Genomic DNA, 27741 nt, shown 5'->3' on the forward strand with positions numbered 1-27741 from the left:
GGCCAGAAAAAGTGAAGAGGATGGCCACAGCAGTGCAACTGAAACTCTACCCATTTTTCATGTGCATCACATGTAAAAATGGGTGGTGCTTCAATGGCACCATCGTGGCCACTGTTGTGACTTCTTTGACCACATCCTGTGGACATTCCTAGTAACCTTAGAAGGGATTATGTCAGCAGCATAACTGCCATCATTGTAAATACATTCATAGATGAATCCATTGTAGAAAACTCCAGATGTGACCTTTTACAGGTAGTCCTTCCCCCATTGATTTTGCTTGTCGGAAGCTAGCTGGAAAGGTGACAAATGGTGATAGTGTGACCCCAGGACACTGCAACTGTCGTAAATACGTGCTGGTTGCCAAGCGCCCAAATTTTGATCACGTGACTGCGGGGACACTGTGACAGTCGTAAGTGTGAGGACCAGTCACAAGTCACTTTTTTCAGCGCCATCGTAACTTCGAATGGTCACTAAACGAATGGTTGTAAGTCAAAGACTACCTGTAATATCAGGGGTTATGCTGTTATGAGCAGAAATGTCAGCCTTTATTATTGTTGTTCTTGTTATTATTATTAGATATCTAAACTCACCTTCTTTTTTCCAGGCTTGCAGCAGATGCATCTTATTCTAATGTACCCTACCAAGTATTATATAATCCTTTCATCTACTTGTAGGTATTTCATAGTGAATTATATATTTACTATTTTTTTAAAAATCATAACATTCAAAGTCACAGAAGTCGAATTATATTTTTCTAAAAAATAAGGTCCCAATGGACCCCCACCCCCCACCCCAAAATACAGAAAATCCCAATTAGCATTCACAGGACTTGCAAAAAGAATACATTAAAACATAATACATATACATATTAAGCTTTGGTTAAAACAGTTCTCCAGGTAATTAATGCATGCATATTCTGTGAGGTAAGGAATGTTTAGCGTCATTCAATAAACAAGAACCTATAACCTTTTGCTATGATTTATATGCTAAAGATTCAACTTTTTCATCTCCCAAAACAAAGACACTTCCAATCGTTGGACCTTGTGTACCATCAAAGAACTGTCCAGCTGTATCAGCAGAAGTCTTCTGTTATATTCATTTTAAGTTGGGAAGGAGCCACATTATCCTACTTTTTAAACAGTGATCTTGTTTTCCAGAATGGCAAGCTTTTTTGATACAGCTTCCAGTGAGCAAAAATTAAGGAATAATATACATAGAAAGAAGAGAACATCTTTTCAATACTTATGTTAATGAGATGTACTGAATAAAAATCATGAAATACTGTACAAAAACAAAGATATAAAAAACAAAGTTGTTGGATACAGCTATGAATCCTCTAAGTTAGTGTTTCTCAACCTCAGCAACTTTAAGAGGTGTGGGCTTCAGCTCCCAGAATTCACTAGCCAGCATGGGAGTTGAAGTCCACACATCTTAAAGTTGTTGAGGTTGAGAAACACTGCTCTAAGCAAAATAGAAATATCAGCATTCCTGAAAAATGGTTTGTCCAGTTGTTCCCCCATCACCACCAAGTTCCTGCTGCTGATCCCAGAGATTTCATATATCCCCTGGATACGGTCCAAGGATGAACATTCAATCTCTGCTGAAAATCACATTCTTTTGAGAATGATCTTCTCAAGGTTCTAATGTCTGCCAAGAGTGGAAGTCACTTAAGCAAACAATGGGAAGGGATGAACATGGCACCCTTCTGTCTTTCTGACCTCCCCATTCTCTTTCTAGTATCAGTTTCTTTCCCCACCCCACTCTGTCTGTCTATCTATATATCATCTATCTATTATTTATCTAGCTATCTAGCTATCATCTATCTATCCCCAGTAGAAGATACGAGTAACTGGATCTTGCATGGATTGTTGGCAGAAAGCTGCTTTTGAAATAAGGTCAAGGACCGCATAAAATAATGCTAAACAACACATGCAGCCTTAGCTCATTCTTCATTGCATAGGAAGAACCAGAATTATCCTCCTATTCAAATCCCAAGCACACTGGACAAGTGCATCATCTGGTGTAAATCAAGTTTGTGCTTTCCATAACCATTTCAAGCCAAAAAGATTCCCGAATGAACTCTATTCCAGGTGGTTCCCAAAGGATATGTTTTCGTGTCAATGCCTTTATGAGGTTGTCTACCTTTCTCTGGAATTTGACAATAGCTTCACATTCGCATGGATCTTCTTCTGGAGGAGGCAAGACAAAGGGGTTCAGTAAATTAAATATTGGAAAAAGGTCTTCCTGGTTGAGCATTATGAAATGATGGAAGCTTATGAAACATATTTTGTCTACTAATCTGTGATTGTAGATTGCAAACAGCTCCAGAGCACTCCATTTTTGGCCCCAAGATTGCAATATTGCATCACTGAAATTCAGCAATAGCCAGTTCTCAGCAGCACGATTTGTGTATTTTATTTTTTTTCAAAAGTAAGGGTAAAACAGCACCAGGAAGTTTTTGGTGGGGGAAAGCAAGCCATTCCAATTTTCCCTCAAAGAGCCCCAAATTGCATTTAGTTCTCATTCGGCAACTAAATTTCAGGAGTGCAATTTTAGGTCATTTTGATATGTGCTTTCATTTTTAAGAGTGGAAAAGGGAACAAGTTGACTTCCAGAGGTTTCTCACACCAATCCCTACCCCTAAATCCTTTCCAAAACAATGAAAAGTTCCCTACCCCTTTCTCTGACACACTGATTCATCTGGTAACTTTACCTGTGGATTTGCAGCTGGTTGAAGGAGCAAATTGCAGCTCTCACCTTTGGAAATTTGCTCCCCCCTCTTCTAGCCCCTACTTAGAGAGACAAGCAAAATACTGTTTCACAGAAAGAAACTAACTGTGAGCACTGGTATATTTTAACTCAAGATGGGTGAGCAGGCTAATCCTTGCTGAGAAAATGAATTGAGCCCTTTGAGTGTTCAAGTGATTGCTGGACCACCCTCAAGAGGATTAATTGAGCATTTCAAATAACTCTTGAAGGGATTGACTATTTCTACCATCTGAGCAGGGCCAGACTGAAGAACTTTGCAAGCTGAGACGCAACAAAGAACAAGACTCTCCACCACCATCACTTTACATGGAGAAGTTCACCAGTTTAGCAATTTAAGCTTACTTCAGTGTTGGTATTGAGCGTGTTCTCTACCATCCTTGAGGAAAACAGCTTGGGAAGACACTAGACAGACTATTTGACGTCCATTGCTATGTCCTCTAACACACTGTCTTCCCTTTGCCTGAAACAGATGCTTAATTTTACCTAATAGTAGGTCCTGTTTTGACAGTCCTCATCTTTGAGAATGGGATAAAACTCGCCTTGAGGGCAGGATGGGGTAGCAGGCAGTTCAGACTGCTTCCTCAAATATAGGTAAAGCCTCTGGACTTCTAACTCCTTCCTCCAATTATTTATAGAGTAAAGGCACTGGCAGCAGTTCTTCCATGTGGGGATCATGAGAGATGAATTGCACACATATGATCCTCAGTGGGAAATGATGCTATCACTCCGCTGAGAGTTATAGTGGTTGTGGGAACCAGCAGGAAGCCTCTGCTCTGAAGATCTTAATGTATAGATAGGTGTGAGGTGATAACAATACAATAAGCATGATGTGAACCACTTTGGAATGAGCATCCCACAATGAGGACCCACCATTAAGAAACCCTCTCTGTAATAGCCACCCATCAGGTGATGGAGAACCTACAGGAGACATGATCACAAGATACTAATTTAGAAACTTATGGAGGCAAGCAGTATCAATAATGCCAGAAGATGCTATCAGGACAGAAGTGATTCCTAGAAAAATCAAGACAAAATAACAGAGGAACCATTAGCTTAGTCATTATATGAATGGAGTCTGCAATTATGTGTCAAACCAAAAAGTCACAGTGGTGCATTATTGATATCCTGTGCACAATTTCACTTACCAACACATATTTTAGTTTGCAGCTTCTTTCCAATTTGATTGATGGTTCGGAAGTCAGCTGTATAGAAGTAGTGCTCTGCCACTGGTTCAGAGGCAATTTCCTTGAGCTCATCTTCAACAGCATTGCCCACTCCAAGAGCAAACATCTTGTAGCCTGAAACAAACAAGAGCTAATCATCTGTGTCTTACCATGTTCATGGAAGCATGATAAAAGCATTATTGATCAAAAGGCATTGGGCTGCTATACTGTCTTTCCCTTCAGAGTGCAAGTTTTTGTGTGCGTGTGTAATGATAAAAGAAGTCTGGAAAACATAGAGGGATTACAAATAAAAAGCAGTTATCTGGACTGTTCATCGCCGGGGGCCATCACCTTATCGTCTGACAATTATTTTCAGGTATTGCATCAGGCAAATGACTTTGTTATGTATCTCCTTGCTTTGTCAATTTCACATCTAGCTTTGTAAACATAGTTAAATCATAGCTGCATGATTTCGATGCAATAGACAATAGTGGGTTGATAAGCCCCGGAAGTCTTTCTTTCTGGAAGAGAAAGGGGAATGGACTGGTATAATCATCCTCCGTGATATATTACAGTGTTTTCAAGTTACGAGATTGAAGTAATTGTGTCTAAGCTTAGCTCTAATAAAACCATGATCCTAATTTCCAAACACTTACCTAATTCTTTAGCTTTCTTGGCTGCGTCACTGATGTAATCTTGGGAGCGTCCATCAGTAAATACAATAGCCACCTTGGAGACTCCGGGCCTTGCTCCACTAGAGATGGCAAAGGAATTGTCTACTAGATATTTCAAAGCCTGGCCAGTCATGGTGCCTTTTTCCATATATGACATCTTTCTCACTGCTGCTTTGATATCCTTCTTGTTCTTGTATTGTCCCAGTGGGAACTCCTGCTTGACGGAGCTAGAATACTGGACCAGGCCCACCTGAGTGTTTTTATCTGACACCTCCAGAGAATCCACAATCTGGTTAATGAACCTCTTAACCAGCTCAAAGTTCTCAGGCCTAATGCTCTTCGACCCATCTATCAGGAAGATGAGATCCGTGGCAGCTCCTCCACTACACGCTGTGGAAAAAGAAAAACAGAAAGTGGGAAGAAAGCCACTGCTGAAAGAATCACCTCTTCAATTTAAATGACAACATTTCTTGAAAGCTGACTTTAACAAGTATTTTGAGCTGGATCTGTATTTTTGGAGCAGAGTGCACTCACTAAAACCAGCGGAACAAGTCACTTATGTTTATAGCATTGTAATTTCTGCTTTGGCCTCCTATTTTCAAGAATGAGTTGCTCAGATATACACAAGACAAGAGAAATTCAGAAGCTAAGATTCATGGGTGAAAGTGTGTTCTTTCTTTTCTTTGGCTGTTTAGCAGAGTGACACTTTATCCTCAAAGCAAAATATGGAGAAGGCATTTTAAATGGCATGTCATAGACCCTGAATGCGCCTGCTTTGTTGGGGGAGGAGGGAGTATTATGGAGCCTTTCCAAATCTGTTTTAAAAAATGAGTTGTGCTTCAGTGATTGGATACTCCTCTTAGAACTTCTCTGATCTGATTCTGAAGTTATGCAACAAGTCTGTATATTTCAGTAGTTTCTTGTTTGGCCAAGCACAACCTGTGCAAAGTTTTATCTAGGTAATCGGAATGCTCTGATAGCTTTTTAGAAGCTTGTCCAGAAAGGCTATTTAAGGATTCCACAACAGATCCAAGCAGAGTTATTTTTGCTGGGGTAATGAACAGGGTCCTGAACAAATTACTCAGGAAATAGGTCCATGAGTAAGTCACTTTCAGTCACTTTTTATTATGACTTATTGGCAGGATCCTAACTATTTTCCCTCTGCATGAAAATCCAATGAAGATGACACTTTAAGAAGCATAGAATTGGGGCAAATGCTATACAGGTAGTCCTCACTTAATGACCACAATTGGGTCCAGAATTTTGGTGGCTAAGCGAAGCAGTCATTAAGTGAATCTGACCCACTTTTATGACCTTTTTGTGGTGGTCATTAACTGAATCACCACATCATTAAGTGAACCACGTGGTTGTTAAGCAAGTCACATGGTTCCTCATTGATTTTGCTTGCTGGAAGCTGGCTGGGAAGGTTGAAAATGGCAAACAGTTACTGCAGGATATTATGACAATCATAAATGAGAACCGGTTGCCAAGCGCCCAAATTGTGATCATGTGACCACAGAGATGCTGCAACGGTTGTAAGTGTGAGGGCAGGTTGTACGTCGGTTTTTTTAGCACCGTCATAAGTCTGAACCATCACTATCTGAATGGCCATTAAGTGAGGACTACCTGTTCCCATAAACAAAGGCTCATATCTGGACTCAAGAGGTATTCCGTCACATGAATGCAAGCATTCACTATCTAGGATTCTGTTTTTAATGCATAGGTGGGCAACTTGTGGTCCATGAGCTGCATGTGACCCTCATCTAGTGTCAGCACTGTGATTTTTCAGAAGGGCACTGTTTACTGTTTCGCACAATTAAAGCATTAAAATTTGTCAAGCCTCTGGGAAGCCTAACACATAGTCTTTATGTATGTGTCTCTCTAAAAAATGCAGGACTGAAAATATTGACCCGGCCGCCCTGTTGATAGTTCTTTCACTGCCACATTTTCTGCAGCCCTTGTAGGACAACCACTACAGAATTCCCTGGCCAAAAACAGTTGCCCAGTGTGTTAGTTTAATTCCACAGTTGGCCTAAAGGTAAAAAAACAACAACAAGAAAGATGGATTAAAGGGTATGAAAATGATGCCTCTATTGTATCATATCCTAATATCTTCAAAGCTATTCTCTATCCCCACCCTTAATAGATGCAGGCCCAAGGATATCAATCCAGGTGGCATCATGAAGCAGTTGACTATAGCCTGGCACTAACTTCTCCTTTCTCTCCTTCTTCCAACTCTGGCACTGATGTTGCTTTCAGTTCCAATCCTCTTATTTCTTGCGTGGATTGTCAGGAAGTTACATAATGTAATGAATTGTTGTGGGTACGCTAGCAGAAGGTTAAAAGAGAGGATCTGGGGCCACCCATAACCTATTCCATTGGAAAGGCATGGTAGAAGAACCATGATGAAGGTCTAACGGAAACCGACACCTGGCCCTGGACAGACTTAACTAAGATTTTTGTTATGAATCTGGAGATACAAATTTTCTGGAGACAGGTTTTGCCAAAGCAAAAACACAATCTTCTTTATCATTTCCAAGGAGAAACAACAGGAAAGGGATCCAGAAAGGGAATTCCACAGGAATGTGTTTCACCCTGGAGTATCTGCTAAAGAGCACAAGGTGTTAAGGAACAGCAGGAGCATGTCTACATGCATATTTAACTTGGACAGTGATGTATACTACACATCGTGAACTGGGCATGCATTTCCATGACTTGGAATCAACTAACCATAACCCTTTATGAAGTATTAAACAAAAATTATTTACCACTGCAGGTCTTTCCATCGCTGTTAAGAGTGAAACCCACTTCACAAGCACAGGTATACAAGGCTCCTGTACTGACACAGATCTGCTGGCAATCATGGTCTCTGGTGGCACACAAATCTGACACAACTATAAAGTAATAAAATAATAAACACAGTAAACAAGCAGGGTCAGATTTTAGCTTATGGTTTCATTATTCTTTGCAAATCACCTAGAAATGTTAGCAGTCCAGGTCTCCTAGAATCAACATTATAAACAATCTGAATGTTCCTCTCTTCATAATCGTATAACCAGGATCAATAATTAATGGCCCATGAGCCACATGCATCCTTCGAGACTACCTGCATAGGGAGGCTCCTCATCATGATAACATGCACTTCCCAGAAGTCCAATAGTCATTCCCATTCCCCCTACATGTCTCAGGACTCCTGAACAAAGAAGGTGTATAATCCCCCAGAACCTAGGCAAGAGACACATCACTGAACAGTTTAATTTATTAGACTTAGCAGGTGATAGAACTCAGCTGATTTTGTCTAATCTCCAAAGCTAAGTAGGATCAGACATGGTTAGTATTTGGATGGGAGACTACGAGGGAATATCAGGGCTGAGCAAAGACAAGCCCCTTCTTTACAATTGCCAAGAACTCTGCATGTACTTCAGATGCTTTGGATAGCATCTCCCACAATGTTGGACCGTAATATACAGTGTTAGGGCTGGGTGAGCTGCCATAAACCAAGTCACTTGTGAAATGGCCGGTGTGGGTTTTCTTTGCTTCCTAATTATTTCTAATCGTATGCTTATTTTTAACAACAAAATACATAGAAACATCCTGTAGTTGGGAAAGGACAATTCCTTGTATGTGTTTCCTCAGTAAAGTTTAAGAACTTACCACAGAAAGCTTCTTGAAACTTTCTGGTCAGCTTCTCAATGACACTATAACTTTCAACATAGTCGACGTGGTCATCCAAGGGCTGACTAGCTATCTGTCGCAAGGTATGCACGTCAACACGGCCCACACCAATGGCAAAGATTTCGATCCCGAGAGCTCTTGCCCTTGCTGAGACATCTTTCACCCCATCCTGGGGATGTCCATCAGTCACTACGATAGCTACCTGAGAATGAGACAGTGAAGACTCAGTTGATTTGTCCAACTGGACCCACAACAAGGGATGTGTGTCCTCCCTCTGGTGGTGTTTCTCAAACACAACAGGATTAATAACTTGTATTCAACTATCTCAACCACAAACAGAAACAAAGAATCCTATTCTCTAGATGTTGTAATACAGTAGTCCAGCGTTTCTCAATCTTGGCGACTTTAAGATGTGTGGACTTCAACTCCCAGAATTCCTCAGCCAGCCTTGCTGGCTAGGGAATTCTGAGAGTTGAAGTCCACACATCTTAAAGTCACCAAGGTTGAGAAACACTGCAGTCATCTCCCACTCCTTTATTAAAAGGCACTTTGCAACAGGGAAGGGTCCCCAGAGTACATCATAAAAGAGCAGAATGTATCTGTGCCTTAAAAGTGATGAACAAGAATACAATGCAGCGCTGCTTGATTGCCAGGAGGGAGAGCCATATTTTTTAACCAACTGAATGAATGAAAAGTGAAAAATAAGGCAAGTGAGAGAGTATATACAGCATGTCAGAAAGAATAAACTAATAAGCAAGAGAAAAAAAAAATAGAGAGAGAGATGGGGGCAGGGATTTTGTCAGAACAAATCCAAAACAGCCTTTTCACAACAATACATATGCATTCTTTATTTTTTTTCTCTGAAACACAATTTGATTTTTCTGGACAGAATCAGGTACAAGTATTCCTCATCTTAAAATTACTTTGTTCTCTTTTCTTTCCAGCTCTTTAGAGTTTTTCATTTTTACCCAGATAAACTTCATCTGGATATTTGAATCCTCAAATGAAGGATGGTGTCCTAATATCTCACAGCAAAAAATTATTTTATTCTCACATATAGACAAGGCGCAGGGGGCAAAAGAGTTAAGATGGCAGCTGCAAAACCCCACCCCTTTTTAATGTGTGTCATACATAAAAAGGGGTAGGGCTTCAATCATGCAGTTGACTCCTGCTGCAAATCCCCCTTACCTACATATTTGTCATACAACTGTAAAAGGCCATGTGCATACCTGACACCCCTTGTTCAGCATATTTCTATGCCTCTTCTCTGAAAGTTCAAGTATCCTCTCTTCTTTTTACAGGGTTTCAACCTGTTATAGCCTTATTATGTTCAGTGTTAAATGCAGCTACAGCTGTTCAAATTGCTGGATATAGGCCTGGTGAATAAAGATGTAGTATTCTAATAATTAAATCAATTGAAGAACAACAGGAGGGGAAGAAAGAGATCTGAAAGGGTGAGATCCAAATTTCTTTTATTTCATATGAGTGCTTGGCTGTCTAGTTCAGTTGCATGATAATCATTTGCTTTGGAGATATCTTCATTGCTTCTGCTGCAGAAGTATTAAATGACACAATGCTCCTGATTTATATGCTCAATTACATCCAGGTTTTTTTCTTAAGGGCTGAGTAGCAAAAATGCAAGAACAATCTGAGAGATTTTGAAAGTAGGGCACCAACCAGGGTATTTTTGCATAAGCATTCAGCTGCTGAAGAAATGAGTTATCAAGGAATATCTCAATTGGCTTGTAAAGGATGTGGATCTAATTGTTAGCCCTTCAAGGTAGTCTGGACTAAGAAGCACAATCAGGAGCTAACTCTATCTTCATTGTAAGGTTACATTAACAGAATCTTGCAAGACTGAAAGTATTTCTCCCCTCCTTTCCTTTTACTCTCCAGAAAACTAGGGAGGGTCCCTTCTGCAGTGCTTCCCATGCCTCCTATCCTTCTGTGGGCTGAGAAATCTTTTACATGCGTTGTCCAGTTGGCAGCTTTTCCTTCTGTCTCCCAAGGTCATTCCCACGTACCATTACACTAATTCTTTCTGTCTGTTAACTTTTAAAGCACACACAGACTCCTTGTGAAGTCATCATGCATGCTTCCCTGTGATGTCAATGAGCCAAACATTAAGGAAATATGTTAAACCAATTGAAAAATGAGATGCCCTCAAAGAACTATGTCTTAACGGTATGGTTATACAAATACCACTTTGAGAAACAGAATTTGATTGGGGTGTTCCAAATGGTGTAGCTTGTGAATCTCAGCAATAGGTGGAGCTGTAAAATCTCTTATACGTTTCTCTTGTCTTAAGAAATCAAGACTGGGCAATGTTTGCAACCTCATATCTGTGCTAACAAACCCTTTCTGCCTGCAGCAAGCCATTCATGTAATCCAAGAAGTTTTGCAAAGAAATCTCCCTAGGAAGCACTCTCCACTGCTGTGAGCATGCAGGAGATCAAGGAAGCTTGAAAAGATTTCCTGGCCATGTCATATGTTGAGAAAAGCAAGTGCAAACTCTTCCCCATCTGGCAAGTTTTTTTTCTATTTTTTATTATTATTATTATTATTATTATTATTATTATTATTATTATTATTATTATTTAAAATGTACAAAATACTGGACCAGCCAGACCTGGACTGCCAAAGCAGAGGATCAGATCTTGAGTGATCTGCTCATTCTAAGCAGACCAGAGATTCTGAGCCTCGACCCCAAATGAAAGGAATGACTTCATTAGGAATTAGAGATTTAAATCATAGAACTTAAAAAGAGCCATGGTTACCCAGGGACAGCAAAAGAAAAGAGACTATCTCAAATAAACAAACATTTGGTCTTGATCTCCGTGCATAGAATGAAGACAGATGGGAAAATGAGATAATCAGTTTCCACTTTTAGGTATTTCTAATCAAACACCTATAAAAAGACTTCACACATACAACTTTATGCACAAAAGTTTCTTATAAATGATGAATGAACATCTGTAGTTGTGAATCAGAGCATGGCATCCAGTTCCCCAAGTGCATTGATTTGACATGAATCAATATTTGGAAATAGAAAGGGGAGATCATATTGCACATACTGTACTTTTATAATAAAAAGAGAACAAACAGAATTGTTCCTTTCACCTTGTGAAATTGAAACTCAGTTTGGTTGGAAACAATGGGATGCCAGCTAAATTGTGGTCTACCATTTCTGTCCTTAAGGGCAAAGGTCTTCATGATCTATAAGGTTCCTCTAATGAAGTTGAAAAGGCCTTCTATTTGAGATAACTTTTTTTTTCCTGCACCAGAAACAGTCACAACCACAAAAACAATAGCAATAAAAGGTATCTGTCTGGAAAAGTTAAGTTCTTAAGGACATGAAAGGGAGATTTTTTTTGACTTTCTTAGCATTTCAAAAATGATCTCTCCCACAGGAGAGATTTGTTCTACTACTGACTTATGATCTCCCTAAAGAAAACCTGAGTTTAGAAACAGGTATATATTTAGCTTCTAGCCCACCTGTAAGTGAAATTCAAGGTGATGACAGTCAACTATATTTAGCAAATTTTAAACTCCCAAAGAATGAAATGTTCATAGAAAAGGGCATTCATGCATAAAACCTAAACACTCCAAAGAGCTACTCAGTTAAACCCAACTCCCTTCTTCAAAGAACCACATTTTTATATCTCATCTCAACCAACAGAGTGTCACAGCCTGATGAATTTGTTGACAGCATCCCACAAGGCTGAGGTATATCCATTCCTCAAACTCAAGCACAAGGCTTCATGGCCTTGTGCCTAGTTGTATGAGGCCAGGGGATCAGAAGTGGTGCCTCAGAAGATGACCAAGGCAAGCAGGAAGGAACATATGGAAGAAGGCAATCTTTGTTCCTCATGAAGGAGTTTGTGAGGAGACGTTTCTTCAAAAGGTTGTTACTCTGAGTTGTAACTAAGCGTCAGTTAGGTAACTGGGAAGCAGAACAGCAGTTGTGAGAAGAGAGAAATGTTATGAAATCAAACATGCAAAATGAAATGACTGCAAACATTTGTTCAAGGATAAAATTATATCCCTCTTGGGCATGAGTGCTCAATTGCAGGCCTGCAGGCCACATGTGGCCTTTCAAGGCTTGTTTAGATGTGGTGCACATAAAGCTATGAACTCTACCCATATTTCCTATTAGTTCATAACACTGGAAAGGCAGCTATCTACATTAACTTGCTAGGAGGAGATGAGGCCCCTAGGATGGAAGGATACTGTATGTCTTTTGGAGACCACCATTAGTTGCTATGCGACATGTCAAGAACATTAGGTTTCCACACTTCCCATTTGCCCTGCAATTAAATGGTTGAAATCTTGTATGATGACATGAGGTATTATTATTATTATCCCTGCTTGAACTATTATGAGATTTCCAACTGGAATGCCAAAACCTCATTAAACTTTAACCATTTTTTTTAAATTATTTAAGCACCCACAATTTAAGCACCCTTTGAGGACCACCAGTGCTCCTGAGAACACAGGTTGCAAACAAGAGAGACAGAAAGGTCTAGGTTAACATAAGAGTTGCAAAAACCACAGGGCAACAAGCAAATGAAAGCAAGCTTCTTGACAATCTATAGACGTTCCTCACCTTGTTGATCTCTGGGGATCGCACCCTGGCTCCTTCCCCTTCACTGAATGCTCTGTTGATGGCAAACTGCATAGCCAGGCCTGTCATGGTCCCAGTAGAGAGAGGCTCGATCCTGCGAACTGCTTGTAGCAGGCTGGCCTTTGTATGATGAGTTTTGAGGGACAATTCACTCTTGACAGCACTGGCATAGTTGATGACTCCAACCCGAGTTGTATTAGGGCTTACATCAAGTGCCTCAATGACTTGAGACATGAAAACCTTGACTTTGTCAAATTCATTGGGGCGCACACTTCGGGAGCTGTCAACAATGAACACCAGATCTGTCGGTCTTGTCCTGCACTGGGCACCTATTTGAGAGAAGTGAGTAACTTTTTTCAAAAATGAGAAACATGACAACTCAGAAGTAGGTCCCACTGAATTCTTCTGGGCTTACTCTCAGCTATGTGGAGATAGGATTCTAGCCTTATGATCTTTTTCCATATGACAGTGAAAACCACACAGTCTCTTCCTATGATTGCTCCTTTTATGCTACAGTCCTATGGCCTCTAGTGTAGACTACTGCGTATGTTGTATTTTCCCCTGTGAAGTTAGAACTAGCGTTCTCTTGCTAAGAGAAATCCCAGTACTAGTTCCTCCTCCTCTCTCCACATCAGCCTTTATTGCTGATTTTGGTCAATAGTGGGAAATCCAGACATTGGAACATCTTAAAATGGGGTGTGGTAGACATGGAGCTGTGGGCAGAACAGGAGATGGTTTTTATCCAAAACCATCCAAGATCCCTACCACACTCCAAATCTGGGAAATACAGTGTATGTAAACTCTTCACCTGACCTAATTCCCCCTTCCCCATTTTTCTATTGCTGGTCTATTGGCAGCGGGCTTATGGCACATCAGAGGTCTCCAATAACGGAGTGCTTTTCTTTAGGACTGTTCCCTCCAAAATAAACCAAACCCACTGGGGTAAATATTTCAATCCTTCTGAATATTCAGCATTCAAACACTCACTTTAGGTAAAGGTAAAGGTTTCCCTTGACGTAAAGTCCAGTCGTGTCCGACTCTAGGGGGCGGTGCTCATCTCCGTTTCAAAGCCTTGGAGCCAGCGTTGTCCATAGGACACTTCCGGGTCATGTGGCCAGCACGACTCACGGAACGCCGTTACCTTCCCGCCGAAGCAGTACCAATTAATCTACTCACATTTGCATGTTTTCGAACTGCTTGGTGTGCAGAAGCTGGGACGAGCAACGGGAGCTCACCCCGCCGCGCGGTTTCGAACCGCCGACCTTCCGATCGACAGCTCAGCGGTGTTACACATAAATCCTTGACCAAATTTTAGGATGGATTGAAGGTTTTGGGGCATTCCTTTCTTAGAGGAAGCATTGTCTTCGCTCTAATAGGACTTGAAGTGTCAGATTGGATGACTTTTCTGGGATTTACATTATGGATGGAGGCACTGCCTTTGTTCTGATTTGCCTTCAGACCTGATCACAAGACTTTATTATAAATTCGGTCCGGCAGGTTGGGCAGGCTACTGGTCCCACCAGCCAAGGAATGTCGGCTGATGGGGACTAGGAGGTGTGTCTTCTCTGCTGTAGCCCTTGCCCTCTGGAACATCCTCCCTCCAGAGATCAGGATGACCCTGACCCTGTTGGCCTTCCATAAGGCCTGGGGCCCTGAGTGTGCTAAGGGCCCATTTCTTGGCTATATTAACATCTATGACAATTGTTTAGTTGGCAACCATATATATTTATTTTGTATTTTTTAAATTGATTTATGTTTTTATGATTGTAAGCCACCCAGAGTCACTGGTTGTGATGGCTGGCTATAGAAATCAAATAAATAAATAAATTCCTGACATTGGTGTCTTGCCGAGAAAGAAAAAAACAAGACCACCATGGTATTTTTGCCTGTACCCTCTGATTCATACCTCTCTCCAAACATCACAGAAATTCACACCCAGCAGCCTGAACAGTCATGAGTGGGTGGGTGAGTGGGGGCTATTTTGGCCCAATGTTGAATCCTCTTGCGAACCAGCTTTTGAAATATTTACGAATCCATCATGTCTTTACGCTGCAGTAAAATATTTTTACTACCCATCGCACACACTTGCTCCATTCTGTGTGCCCTTGAGATGGTAAGCAAATAAAGAAAATTTGATTTTAAGAAGCAAGAACAGGGTGTGTATCAAGGCAAATCCACCTACATCTTCTGAAAGACCAGCTCCCTTTGCTTTTCCTCCAATCATCCCTGAACTGACTGCCGTTGTCAGTTTGGCAAGACATAACAAAACTATAATTTAACCACTGGGGTCTGAGTTGGCTTTGTTTCCTCCTTTCTCCCCATCTCTTTTTCTTGGATATCCAGTCTTTGAGGTTGCAAACCTAAGAGCAGGAAATTATTCAGGGCTGTAAGCGAGGAATAACACTGAAAACATGCTAGGAAGAGGGGAGAGAGAGAAATGCTTGCTGTGCCTAATAGCCATTGATAAACCCAGCTTTTCCACTTTTGTGGAAAACGGAACTAAAAATGCATCAGTACGTAAAGAAATGCTGTTATACATTCTAGCTTGCTCTGCATTCAGACCTTCTTCCAATCCATTCTCGGATCAGCTACCTTCCACAAAGAATCTACCCATCACCTTTGTACAAAAAGCTTCCTGGCACAAGGAGTTGCATGGATTAAAGAGTGAGGTAGTTTTCTTTCTCCTGACAGACCCCTTTCTTCTTCCATTGATACACCTTTTCGTTGTATCTCATTAGATGCAATCTTTGAAAGTCGATTTTGTTTCAGGAGACAGGTCGCTCTCCTTCTACCCTCTACTCACAGGAGGTCACTTGAGAAAGCTGAACAGGACATCGGTAGCTTGGTCATAGTCCTAGGAAACCTATTGCACTGAGCTGTACCGTGGCATTATCGTTCCTCGCACTTTAGTTGTCCTGTGAGAATCTCAGGCAGCGACGGGTTCTCCAGAAGCAGAATGAGGTTGCAATCCTCCAGCCAGAAAAGGCTCCAGGATCAAATATAAAATCCCAGGGCTTCATGAGATTATTTCTTCCAAAAGGAGGCTCTGCAGCCAAGTTACTGGAGAGTGGAGGGATTGAAGTGCATGTACAATCTCTACATATTCTACAGAAGCACTCGGTTCACTCCTAAACTGGAAGAACTGGTCGAGAACAGAAGTTCTCGGACCAGGATCCTAAAGCCAGCATTTCTGATAATGTTGGAGCACTGGAGAATTCATGATGCTGTATTAATGGTGAGGGTGGGGGTCCAAAATTAAGATGCAAGCATCAGCTGGGAACAAAGCCTTATAGTGCGATAGCCTAGGAAAAGGGAAGGGTTATGTCATATAAATAACTAAGCCACAAAAATTCACACCGCTGCCTCTTTCTGTGTTTCCCTTCCATACTACTGCTCTAACCTGGCAAAGTTTTGCAAAAGCTAAGATATTCTGTGACTCACCTCTCAGCTGAGGAGGGACCCCATCAGCTCCCTGGTTCTGGAAAAGAAGCAGTGGCAAGAATAAGAAGCCAGCAATGAGCACCATTATGGCTGCTGGGATGGAAGCAAAGTGGATTGTTTCAGTGGTGGCACTGAGGCATTAAGGGGCCTTTCCTCAGGAAGGCAGTAGGCCAACCTCTAAGATGTATGAATGATGGGGGAGTGGGAGGGAGGAGATGGAAAGGATGTGTGGAAGGATGGAAACTGACAAGGAGAGGTCCCTAGGCCTTTCCCAGTACCTGAAACTGCCACAACGGCTTCATTGCTAGACTAGGAAGTGGGAAGTTGTAAAAGAGACCAGCGACAGGCTTGGAATGCAGGGAATTTGAGCCCTGAACAGTGAAGGCAGTCAACTAAAGCTGAAGAAATGAGTTTATCTGCCAATCACCAGCTTTAATCTGGCCCAAGGTCTGCCACAGTAAGTAAACTGTTTCTACTGTCTTGAGCCAATGGCCTTTTCTAAGCTCTGGAACACTGGGGACCAAGGCAGGGTTGCATAAATAAATGTTTCTTTAAAAGGCATTAGGAATCAGCAACGCTCTTATTCGTTTTTTGTTAATATGCCTGGTGGTTTTTTAGGAAATGTGGATTGATTTGAAAAGTAGAGAACTGAGGGAAAGAAACAGAGGAAATAAAAAAGCTGAAAATCCAAAAATGACAGTGGAGTTTCACATTATAATGCTGTTCTCAATCAAAACATTCCTCCTGATGGGTTATGAAGAAATACAGCAATAGAAAGGGAGAGAGAGAAATGCATTGGCTAGAGAGATTCCATAGTAATATCAACTAGAACTGTGAAAACTTCTCTTTCAAGATGAGCTTCTAAGGTGAATTGATTGATTGAAAAGCTAAGCTGAATGCTTCCCTATAATTGTGATGATTTAGAAAAGTTTTGTGCATGTGCACTTTTTTAAAATTGCTTTGGGAAAAAAATTACTCGAGTCAAAGTTTGAATCATATCAAATCTAATGTTTCAAACCAAATCAATGATTTGAACCTAAGCTGATCCCCTTCACTGCTAATATCAAACTTTTCACACAGTTGGGATATGACACCCTTCCACAAATACTATGCATGAAAATATGGAAAATGTATAACCTCAGAAGTAGTTCTGTGTCAGGAGGCCACAGTTTCTCTCTCTCTCTCTCTCTCTCTATATATATATATATATATATAAGGTAAAGGTAAAGGTTTCCCTTGACATTAAGTTCAGTTGTGTCCGACTCTAGGGGGCGGTGCTCATCTCTGTTTCAAAGCCGAAGAGCCGGCGTTTGTCCGTAGACACTTCCGTAGTCATATGGCCGGCATGACTAAACAGAACGCCGTTACCTGCCCACCGAAGCGGTACCTATTAATCTACTCACATTGGCATGTTTTTGAACTGCTAGGTTGGCAGGAGCTGGGACTAGCAAAGGGAGCTCACCCCGTCACGCGGATTCGAACCGCCGACCTTCTGATCAGCAAGCTCAGCAGCTCAGCAGTTTAACCCGCAGCACCCCTCTCTCTCTCTCTCTCTCTCTCTCTCTCTCTATATATATATATATATATATATATATATATAATTTTATTGAGAATGTTGATTATAATAGTAAATTCTAATACAAACTAAACTTAAAAAAAGAAAAAGACAATACAGAGAAGGAGTAAAAAGTGCAAGGAAAAAGAAAAAACAAAAAGAAAAGTAAAGTAAAGTAAAGTAAAAATATAATAAAGAGAAATCTTTCAAGAAGTGACTTCCAACCTTCATCACAATAAACAAATTTAGTAACTCTTCACCTTCTCTAAAGTTACAAACATTTATCTCTTTATCTCATAACCCATCTCTTATCTATAAACAAATCCATAAAACATCACCTTTTCAGTCCTAGTGTCAGCAGAAAGTCCAAAAAGGGTAACCAGAAGTAACTGTGTTTTCTTAATCGCATCATGTACTTTGGAAACCTGTTGCCATTCCTTTCTATCTGCTCACCAATATATTGGTTGGATCAAAGGTGAAGATTTGCCCATCCCAAAATTCTTGTGGGGATTCTGGGGAAAGTTCTATGTTATACCTCTGAGAGGTAGCTCCTGCACTTAATTTTTCTGAGGGATCCCAATACGTAGGACTAGCACAACAGTTAGACAGCACGAAGCAACTGCCTTAGGCACCAATGTTGGGAAACAGTAGCAAGAAGGTGAGCAGAGAGCTGATTCTGGTCCCCATAAATAATATTAGACAATTGACATTTTAGAAAAATGTATCAACGGCCTGTCCAGTCTACATGGAATGATGCTCCTTCTTGTACTTTGCATGTTCTTATTTTAAACACAGATGGAAAACTGAAGAGAATGTTAAAAGTCATCACATCAAGCACATACATTTCTCTCTAGAATAGGGGAGAACATTTCTACAGCACCAGCACCACCTATGGCCCCAAACCACTTTTAGGTGGTCTTCAGCACACATTCTCCGAATTGTAGCAACTCCACTGACGGGAACCACAGGAAAATGTAGCATAACTTGTTAAGGTAGACTTGTTTTAAGTAGTAGAGAATATATCTAGCTCTGGACTGAACTGTTGGGTTTGACCCAGATGTTACCTAGCTTGATGATGACGTTTCCTAGCCTGGTAATGAAATATCTGCAGAAAAATCACAAAGCTCAGAGAACAAGAACCCAGCAAGACTTTGTTGTTACAAAAAAAAGAAACACAACTGCATGCCAACCACGTTGTCTGCATGCTGATACAACTATTCTAACCTTGCATCATTGCCCATGTGACCCTACCCCCCCACCCCAAAAAAGTGTTAAGTGGGGTTACTGGCTGCCAAAAAACTACCAATCTCTAGGCTAAAACTCAAATCTTTCTTTATTACAGTCAAAGACCAGCATAAGGAGGGTGGGGTACAGTAAATTGAAAAGCACAGAAAATACATCCAGCAGAGATCCTTGTTTTACTGACTTCCTCTCCTGCTATGACATCATACTGATTCAGGAAACATGGACTGCTGACAAACTGCTATTAAACAGGTTTCATTCATTCTCAATTGGGGCAGAACCAGGGGTAAAGCACGGAAGAGCAAAAGGGGGCCTAGTCTCTACTATGCTGTGCCATATCAAGGCCCCATCCCACATTCAAGTCATATGCCATGGCAGTGTTAATCCAATCCAATCACTGTGCCCAATTGATAACACATGCTTATGTGCCCCCAGTGAGGCAGAAACCCCAGATCAGAGCCTTGTGGGCTGAACTGGAAACTTATGCTGTTGACCTTATACTGCTGAATTAAAATGCGTTTGTAGTCCTGGGAGGGTATGTCAATGCTAGATTGACCACACCCTCTACGCACAGCACAAATGTCCCCCTCCCAACCCTGAAGATGACAGATTCCTCCTCATCCATTGCTCAAAAGATCAGAAATCTCTAGACTAGAAGTTAGAACATCAGCCTCTGCAAATTGGGTCCAAGCAAAGATATTCTGCTGTTTTTTTTTTCCTACTAGTACTCATTCAGTTGGATAAAAAAAGAATTTGCTTTTGAATTTTCTTTCAAAAGAAAACAGGATTTTAGAGAATTCTGGACCGTGTTTTTCTTTTCTTTTTTTTTAAATACAAGGTGGTCAAGGGCTGTGTGTGATTTTTTTTTTTTATCCTGTCTTTAATGCTCAAGTCATCTCTCTAGTGGCTTCTCATGCTTCTGCTCAATGCCAAGGAAAGATATCAGGTAAAAACGTCTCCAGTAGGGCTTTTTCAGTGCAGTGCTGAGAGCCAGTTTGGCCTAGTGGTCAAGGTGCTGGGCTAGAAACCAGGAGTCTGTGAGTTCTAGTCCCACCTTAGGCATGAAAGCCAGCTAGGTGACCTTGGGCCAGTCCCTCTCTCTCAGCCCAAGAGCCAATCAGGCGTGGTAGGAGAGTTCTAGTCCCGCCTTAGGCATGAAAGCCAGCTGGGTGACCTTGGGCCAGTCCCTCTCTCTCAGCCCAAGAGCCAATCAGGCGTGGTAGGAGAGTTCTAGTCCCGCCTTAGGCATGAAAGCCGGCTGGGTGACCTTGGGCCAGTCCCTCCCTCTCAGCCCAAATTGGTGCAATGTAGACTAGCCTCCTCATGGCGCACCCCGGCTGCTGGACCTCACAAGGATTTCCCAGCAAGAAAAAAAACAGCATGAACACCAAACTGCTATGCCATACGATTTAAAAAAAAAAAAAAGTGCAGCGCTAGTGTTAACACCAAGAGGGAGTCTTGCCCTTGAGAAAAGGCTGGAGATTCTTCCTTTTCCCCATAAAGTTTTAGCAAATTCATCTACCCATCTATCTTTGCCCACAAATCCCACCCCCCAAATTCCAACCTGTATCTAATGTACATGGATACATCTTATAAGCATACTGTATATAAATCTACACTAGTCACTCAAGAAAAAGTATACTTGAACAACCTCCAGATCAGCCTTTCTCAACCTTTTGACCCTGGAGGAACCCTTGAAATATTTTTCAGGCCTCAGGGGAACCCCTGCACATTCAGGCTCAAAGATAGGCCTTAAGTTACCAAATTATTATATTTGTTTCATGTGTGGGCCGGTATAAATGCCTTAACAGTGTTCTTAAACTGAAAATAAAGAATGAAACTCACCTCTTTAATGTGAAGTTGGCTGAATCTGAAATAATTTTTTAAATAAATCGTGATCTCCCAGGGAACCCCTTGGGACCTCTTACAGAACCCTAGGGTGCCACAGAACCCTGGTTGAGAAACCCTGCTGTAGATAATGCAAATTTTATTCCAATTAATTTAAAATAGTCCTCATTCCTCTGTAAACATTCTATAGCAACATTAATAGGGAACAAAGTGAACTTTAAATGTACAAGTGCCCTTTTCCCAGAACTGTACACTATTGCCCTGTACACAAGGCTCTTTTGGTATAGACAAGCATATATGGTCATGAAAGGGATTCATTCACAGCTTCCTGTCAATGAACTCTCTATAGTTGTTCTTACTTTGAAAAAAAAACTTACTTTTTTTTAGAACCCGTGATATACAAGAACATTAACATTTTAAAAACACAGCAAGACGGCTTCAGTTTTTGTATATCGGTATTTATAGATATGGGTAAGGCAAAGAGGGAGTGTGTTTGGTATCAAAACACAAATCATTTTCCCCTGAGCTTCAAAGAGCAAGATCATGGCATCTTATTTACCCAAAGGAAAATGTGCATTCCTGGATTCTTCCCATGTCCATTTATAACAAAATGTATGAACTTTCAAGAGAGCACTAAGAAAGAACAAGTCCCACCATTTGGTGTAATCTGCAGCAACCTCCTGTATGTCTTGAAAGCACCTGCATTAGTTGGAGTTGGGTGTTCTGCCGCTGAACTTTGCTTCAGAGGCCTGGTTCCTTCTGTTCTTGACTTCTGAGCCTAACCAGCTGGCATATTAGACAGAAGGCCTTTTCTGCAATGACATCAGATTGTGGAGCTACAAAAAATGTGTGGTTGTCCACAGGAAAGAAGCTATTGCCCTAGCAGTTGCTCATATATATTTCCTTTCTACTACCAACACATGGCAGTCAGTGATCAGATCTTCCTACTGCATGGAAAGCTACACATCAGCTGATGCTCTGTCCAAAACAGGGAACAAGCAAAAAAGGTAGTCCAGTAAGTCAGAAAGCAAGAGACACTCAAAACAGAGGTCAGGCAACAAGTTCAGTTAAAGTCTAGTACAGTGTTCAAAATAGCAAAGGCAGAACCAGAAACCTAGAGCAGCGGGTGCAGAGCGTGGTCAAAAATAGGTTGAGATCTAGAAGCCCAAGTGAGTAGGCAGGAGCAATTCTGTGAGCACAAGTACTAGGAAAGGCTATCATCAACATTACTTGAAGAAGTTGATTGTCTTCTGCTCAAGATCTTTATACAAAAACAGCTGAGGTCTCCACCAGAACCCAGCTGGTACTTCTTAAGACAGCATGATCTCAAGGAAGTCAGCCTTGAAGCCTAGGACTTCTGCATGCCTCATTTGCATGTGAATTAGCATGTAAATTGAGTTGTCCCACAATGCAACTCTGAGGAAGCTGCTTGTTGCCACTCCCACTTCTTCTTTCTCTCTTCCTTCTTCTCTACCAGAAGCAAGCACACAAATGTGTGCTGTTCTTCTCCATTCTGGGCAACATGTGGTGGGCCTGGAATTCCCCTTTCTTCCACGCAGCTCTTAGCAGCTGTAGGGCTGAGAGTTTAGGGCAAAACTAAGTATTTATAAAGGGAAGAAGAACAAAGGAACGTCATCTTTTTCACGAAGATGGATGTAACAGAACAAGCAACAATAAACTCAGAATTCTTTTATTTATCTTAACCTAATATGTCTGAGTGTGTAATTCCTTATGCTTGGGAGGGCTGAATGTGTAAGATCCATAACCTGTATTTCTCTGGCATGCTCATTGAAGCTATTTTAAAGATAATCTTTTTCTGTGCCAGCTTCTAAGCTGTGTATAAGCTCTGCTCCAATTCAGTGGTTCTAGCAGGCCACTAAATTGGCTTCAGAAGCCTAGAACTTCTGCACCATTCTATTATTTGCTCTATCGCTCAGCAAGAAGTCTGTTCTCACAGGCTTGAGGATTGTGAGGTATTTCCTAAATTGCAGGTTCAAAAGAGATTGAAGGAGCTACTTTGGGGGATCATGTCCCTGCTCAGATCTCCCTTGGCTCTTTCTCCCACCTTTCTATCCCTTCCATCTTTGATATGAATTCATCCAAACTGGCTATGACACATACTGTGCACATGAACACTTTTCCCTCCCAGAGGTGACACAATAACACAGGACAACTGTAGGCAGATGTGATAGCCAATTTCCAGGCTGATAAGGATTCAGGAGATAGTTTTATAAGCAGCCCAATTAAGATTGAAGAGGACTGCCAGTTCATCAAAAGCCATTCATTTACCAGAATTCTTGTAACCCCATATTGTTTCTTCCGAGTAAGTCTAGCTAAAGAATCTCTGTGAGAAATGTGCTTGGAAAAACAATTTCTTTCATTTTGAGGCAGATGCCAAAAGCTTAACAGTAGATCAGGCAATGTGCCCTTTTCTAGAGGTAAGTCCAGGAGTTCCTCCCTCCAAATTCCCATGATGTGCCAGAGGGCATTTCTAGAAGGATCTTCATCTAGAAGGATCTTCTAGGAGGATTATTTTTAGTTGAACGATGGTGCTGAACCTTTTTGAGGTCAACAGCTGTACTTGCTTTATGGGTGGCTACAACCTGTTCTCTGTCATCATGGAGGGTAGGATACAAACTAATGGGTTTACAGCACAGGAAGGCAGATTTCAGCTGAATGTCAGGAAAACCCATTTTTCCAGAGCAGCAAAACCAGCTACCTAGGCAAATAATGTTCCTGGATAGCAGATATTTTTAAGAAGAGGCTTCCTGGAAAGATGGATGCTTGGGATCCTTTAAACTGGATTGCTGCATACGTGTCGGGTTGGATCTTCTGGCCTAAATAGACTTCCAGCTCATGGATTCTACAACACTCCTTTTGCACAAGTAGCTTGCAAAAACTGCCCAGAGTAGCTCTTCGTGATTTGGGCGGTGACAAAATATGAAAGAAAGAAAGAAAGAAAGAAAGGAAGGAAGGAAGGAAGGAAGGAAGGAAGGAAGGAAGGAAGGAAGGAAGGAAGGAAGGAAGGAAGGAAGGAAGGAAGGAAGGTCTGGTCTGAATGCAGATGAATGGTTAGGATATTAATTTCACTTGTTAAATCAGGCATGCAGGAACAGCCTCAGAAGAAACAGGTCTGAACCACAGTTGCATTTATTTGGAAGCATGGTCCTGCTGAACACACCTCTGAGTAATCAGAGTTCTAAGTTCAGACTGTCCATTCTTCATGTTCTACTTCAGTTGACATTTAATTATCCATCATGGACCTCCTGAGTTTTCAATTCTAAGCACTTGAAGCCTGTGTTCACAGAATACTTTTAATTAGATCAATACAACCTTACACAACATGCTAAACTTTAAGGCTAACTCTGGTTAATCCATTTTTCAACTGGAAAAATGAAAAACAGATACTGATATTACAAAGTTGCAAAAAAAAAAACCCACTACCCTTGAAATGGAGATAAACCAAAATGGACAGATTCATCAACCCTTGATATTCCTATGAGTGACCTTTCTCAGATATGATTTATTGGGGAGCTCTCTTCCCCCCCTCCTACAACATCTCTTGTGCCTCTGTCTGGGAATTTTCACAGCAATATCAATTCATTGGCTAGATTCAAAGAACACAACCCATACATCGTTTTTCAGCAGGAGCAATTGTGTGTGTGAGAGAGAGTCTTGTGGGTATAAATTAAAAAAAAAACACTGGAAAAATCCACATGTTCATGAAATACCCCAACTGGGCCCAAAGAAAAGCTTATTTATTCTGTGGCTGTCTAATATCTCTAACAAGCCTTTCTCACTTTTGAGAACAGCTGTGTAGCAACTTTGCTCAGAAAGATTGCTTGTCTGTATGTGTATGCATGTATGCACATATGTGGTATTTATTTGTGGTATTTATATATCTCATCCTGTTTCACAGAACTCCAGGTGGTTTACTGTAGTAATAATAATACACAAAAGCTAAGTGTTATTCCCACTTGCTTTTCTTAGAAACCCAAAGTCAATCAGCTTTGTTTGATTTTTTTTTTAAAGAAAAAGTGGACTGATAACCATTATTAGCAGAAGGGGCCCTCCTCCTTTCTTCACAGACTGAATACTCAGACTCTGCTCTTAGAAGCCATTTCAGTAAATCTGACCCCAAAGCAAAACAGTATAACTGAAGCCACTCCCGAAAGAGACCGCTTTAATCGGGTTCAAATAGAGCATTGATACCTTGTCGCTTGACTTATTATTAGCCGTTCTGTGTCAGCTCTCATTTAGTTTGGGTTGGCCAAAGCATCTAACCTTCCTTGAAACCAAATTCTTTTCCTGTCTAGCACCCAGCTTTTGACCCGACTGAAAAACTCACAATAAATCCATACATTTCTTTAAAAAGAGTTTCTCTCTTTTTTTTTAAAGGACCCTTTTGAGACCACTTTATAGGAAAAACTATTTTCAGTCCTGAGTCTCAAATAATACTGAGAACCAAGCAGAGCAACCAATTTTGCAAGCCTGCAGAACATCAAGTTCGTTTCGAAGGCCAAGTACTTTTGCTTCATCTTGGGCTCAAAAAAACCCCAAAATGCAGCTTCATGCTTCATGTGCTGCACAGTATATCCATTCTGTAAAGTACTTGAAGTGTGCAGTCCAGAGATGAGATTTCAAACCAGGAAGTGAAATTCAGCCTATGCACCACAACAGGGTTTTGTCCTTATTTCCTAGTTAAAGGTTTCAAGGTCACAGTGTTTTTAGCATCTCTCAGCATATCTTCTCTCCTTAGTTCTTTCCAGGGGTGTTGTTTTGCTCCTTTCTTTCATATTTCCTTTTCAAACCTCCTTTTCAGATTAATTGTAGCATGGGAAGTCAGGGAGGGTGCTGACTGCTGGGAGAGAAGATTGCCTGACTGAAAGACCAAACAATCAGACACATACCCCTTATCTACATCATCTTTCAATAAATGGAAGAACACCCTATACCACCTATGAGAAGGTCCTCAGATTTCCCTTCTCCTTCGAACCAAATTTCAAACCCAAACTAGTATTAATCAGATTAAATGGGAACAAGTAGAAAATAATGTTAATGCATGACATTACATATCTTGCCTATCATGTGATGCATGTAAAAAAGGGGTAGGGTTCTGATTGCGTGGTTGTGGCCATCTTGACTCTTTTGATACTCCCCGAGATGCCACTGATATCCACTACTAACCTTTCTGAAATTGTGTTAGATCGCAGTTCATTCTATAACCTCACTGAGATGTTTTGCTCACCTAGCAGTTCTTCTATGATTTCAAGAAGTGTCTTGAAGTTTTCCTATGATCTGGATCCATAACGCTAATTTAATCCTAATGCAGCCCAACAATTTTCCAATGTCACTAGGTTACTATTAGTTGCTGATACACCTTTTTGTCAGGATCCACATATCTCTCAACTATGGATGTGATGTAACCTGCTCCGCAAAAGACCAATAGGATCACACTATAGCCCCAAACTCAGACTGGGAACACAAGAGGCTGAAGGACTGGTTGCTCCCTCCCAACTCCCAACTCTTTGTCCTCAAAGACCAGGACATCAACAACAAAGTCAATATGAAATGATGCCAAAGGCAAGTCAATGAGCTTTGAATTGCTGTTTTCACCCCACATGTTTAACCAGGTTATATAAATAATCCATATTCTGAGTTTGCACAATACACTGAACCATAAATTAACCCAACCCATAAATTGGCCCCATTTCATAGCACCCGAACCAACAACAGTAAAGGTATCAGGTTTAACATGCACCAATGCCTCAGCCCTTGGGTCTGTTAAGTGTATTTTGCAAACAGAGCTAAAAAGTAGCAATTATGGGAAATGCTCGCTTGATATATTTATATTCCAGGAATGCCAAGTACATATAATAATGTACAGGTCTATATTGTAGTGCACTGTTTGTTGAGGCTTCACAGAGGACTGCAGCTATCTGGCCTTGGAGTCCTGCTTAGTGAAGCCGAATGGTACTACCATCTTAGATGGCAGAATCCAAGGAGGGAGGAATGGTGGCAAGGTGTGGGAGGCCTGAGGTATGTGAGCCAGGCAGCACTAAGTCACCAAAATTGTCTTGCAGATTGTGCTGTCTACAGAAGAGTTGTGAGCCTCCATTTCATACACCAGGAAACTGTAATTGGCTGGAGCCTACCTTGTCCTCACCTCAACTGGGCATCTCAACTGGGCACACAATCACAGGGGTATGCAAATGAACACTGAGCCTCGCAGAGAAATGCTGAAGCTTTCATAGCTTTGTGCCAGACCAAACATCCTTTGCCATATTTAACTGGATTTGATGCGTCTTGCCCTCCTTCCAACCACAGAAAAATAGCCCTGAGTAAATACGAACACATCTCAAATGGTGCTGAAGTAACAGAAGGTTATGTCACACCAACAAACAAGGATGGGAATAAACAGAGATGAAAGAACTTGCCCCATCATACGAACGAGCTGTGAACTATCAATTCCCTCTCTCTTGTGTTTTCTCTTAGGAGCAGGACACTGCCATATTCCAGATTAGTGTATTTGTTTCTCCAACCCAGGCATGTCTGCTCTGACTGACCATATCTACCCAGGATTTTAGGAAAAGCAATGATTTTGTCAGGTACCTTCTATTTGATCCTTCTAATGAAATGTTCTGAGCTGAACCTGACATCTCCTAAAGGGCTCTGCCATAGAGCTATGCTCTTTCATTTTATACTGGACAATAAATAAGGAACCCAGTGATTCTGTTTTGGGTTAATGTC

General features: G+C 41.1%; 1 protein-coding gene across 1 annotated transcript; it reads right to left on the reverse strand.

The window, feature by feature from the left end:
* Positions 1-792: 792 nt before the first annotated feature.
* MATN1 (matrilin 1) lies at positions 793-27424 on the reverse strand. Its single transcript, XM_063311769.1, has 8 exons — positions 27147-27424; positions 12888-13234; positions 8261-8483; positions 7375-7500; positions 4589-4996; positions 3915-4067; positions 2109-2189; positions 793-1186 (listed from the first exon to the last, which is right to left on the reverse strand). Exons 2-8 carry the CDS (start codon positions 13137-13139, stop codon positions 1134-1136), a joined length of 1296 nt encoding a protein of 431 aa, XP_063167839.1. The 5' UTR covers positions 13140-13234; positions 27147-27424; the 3' UTR covers positions 793-1133.
* Positions 27425-27741: the final 317 nt, after the last annotated feature.

The sequence above is a fragment of the Candoia aspera genome, chromosome 10 (genome assembly GCF_035149785.1).
Source record: "Candoia aspera isolate rCanAsp1 chromosome 10, rCanAsp1.hap2, whole genome shotgun sequence".
NCBI classification, from domain to species: domain Eukaryota; kingdom Metazoa; phylum Chordata; class Lepidosauria; order Squamata; family Boidae; genus Candoia; species Candoia aspera.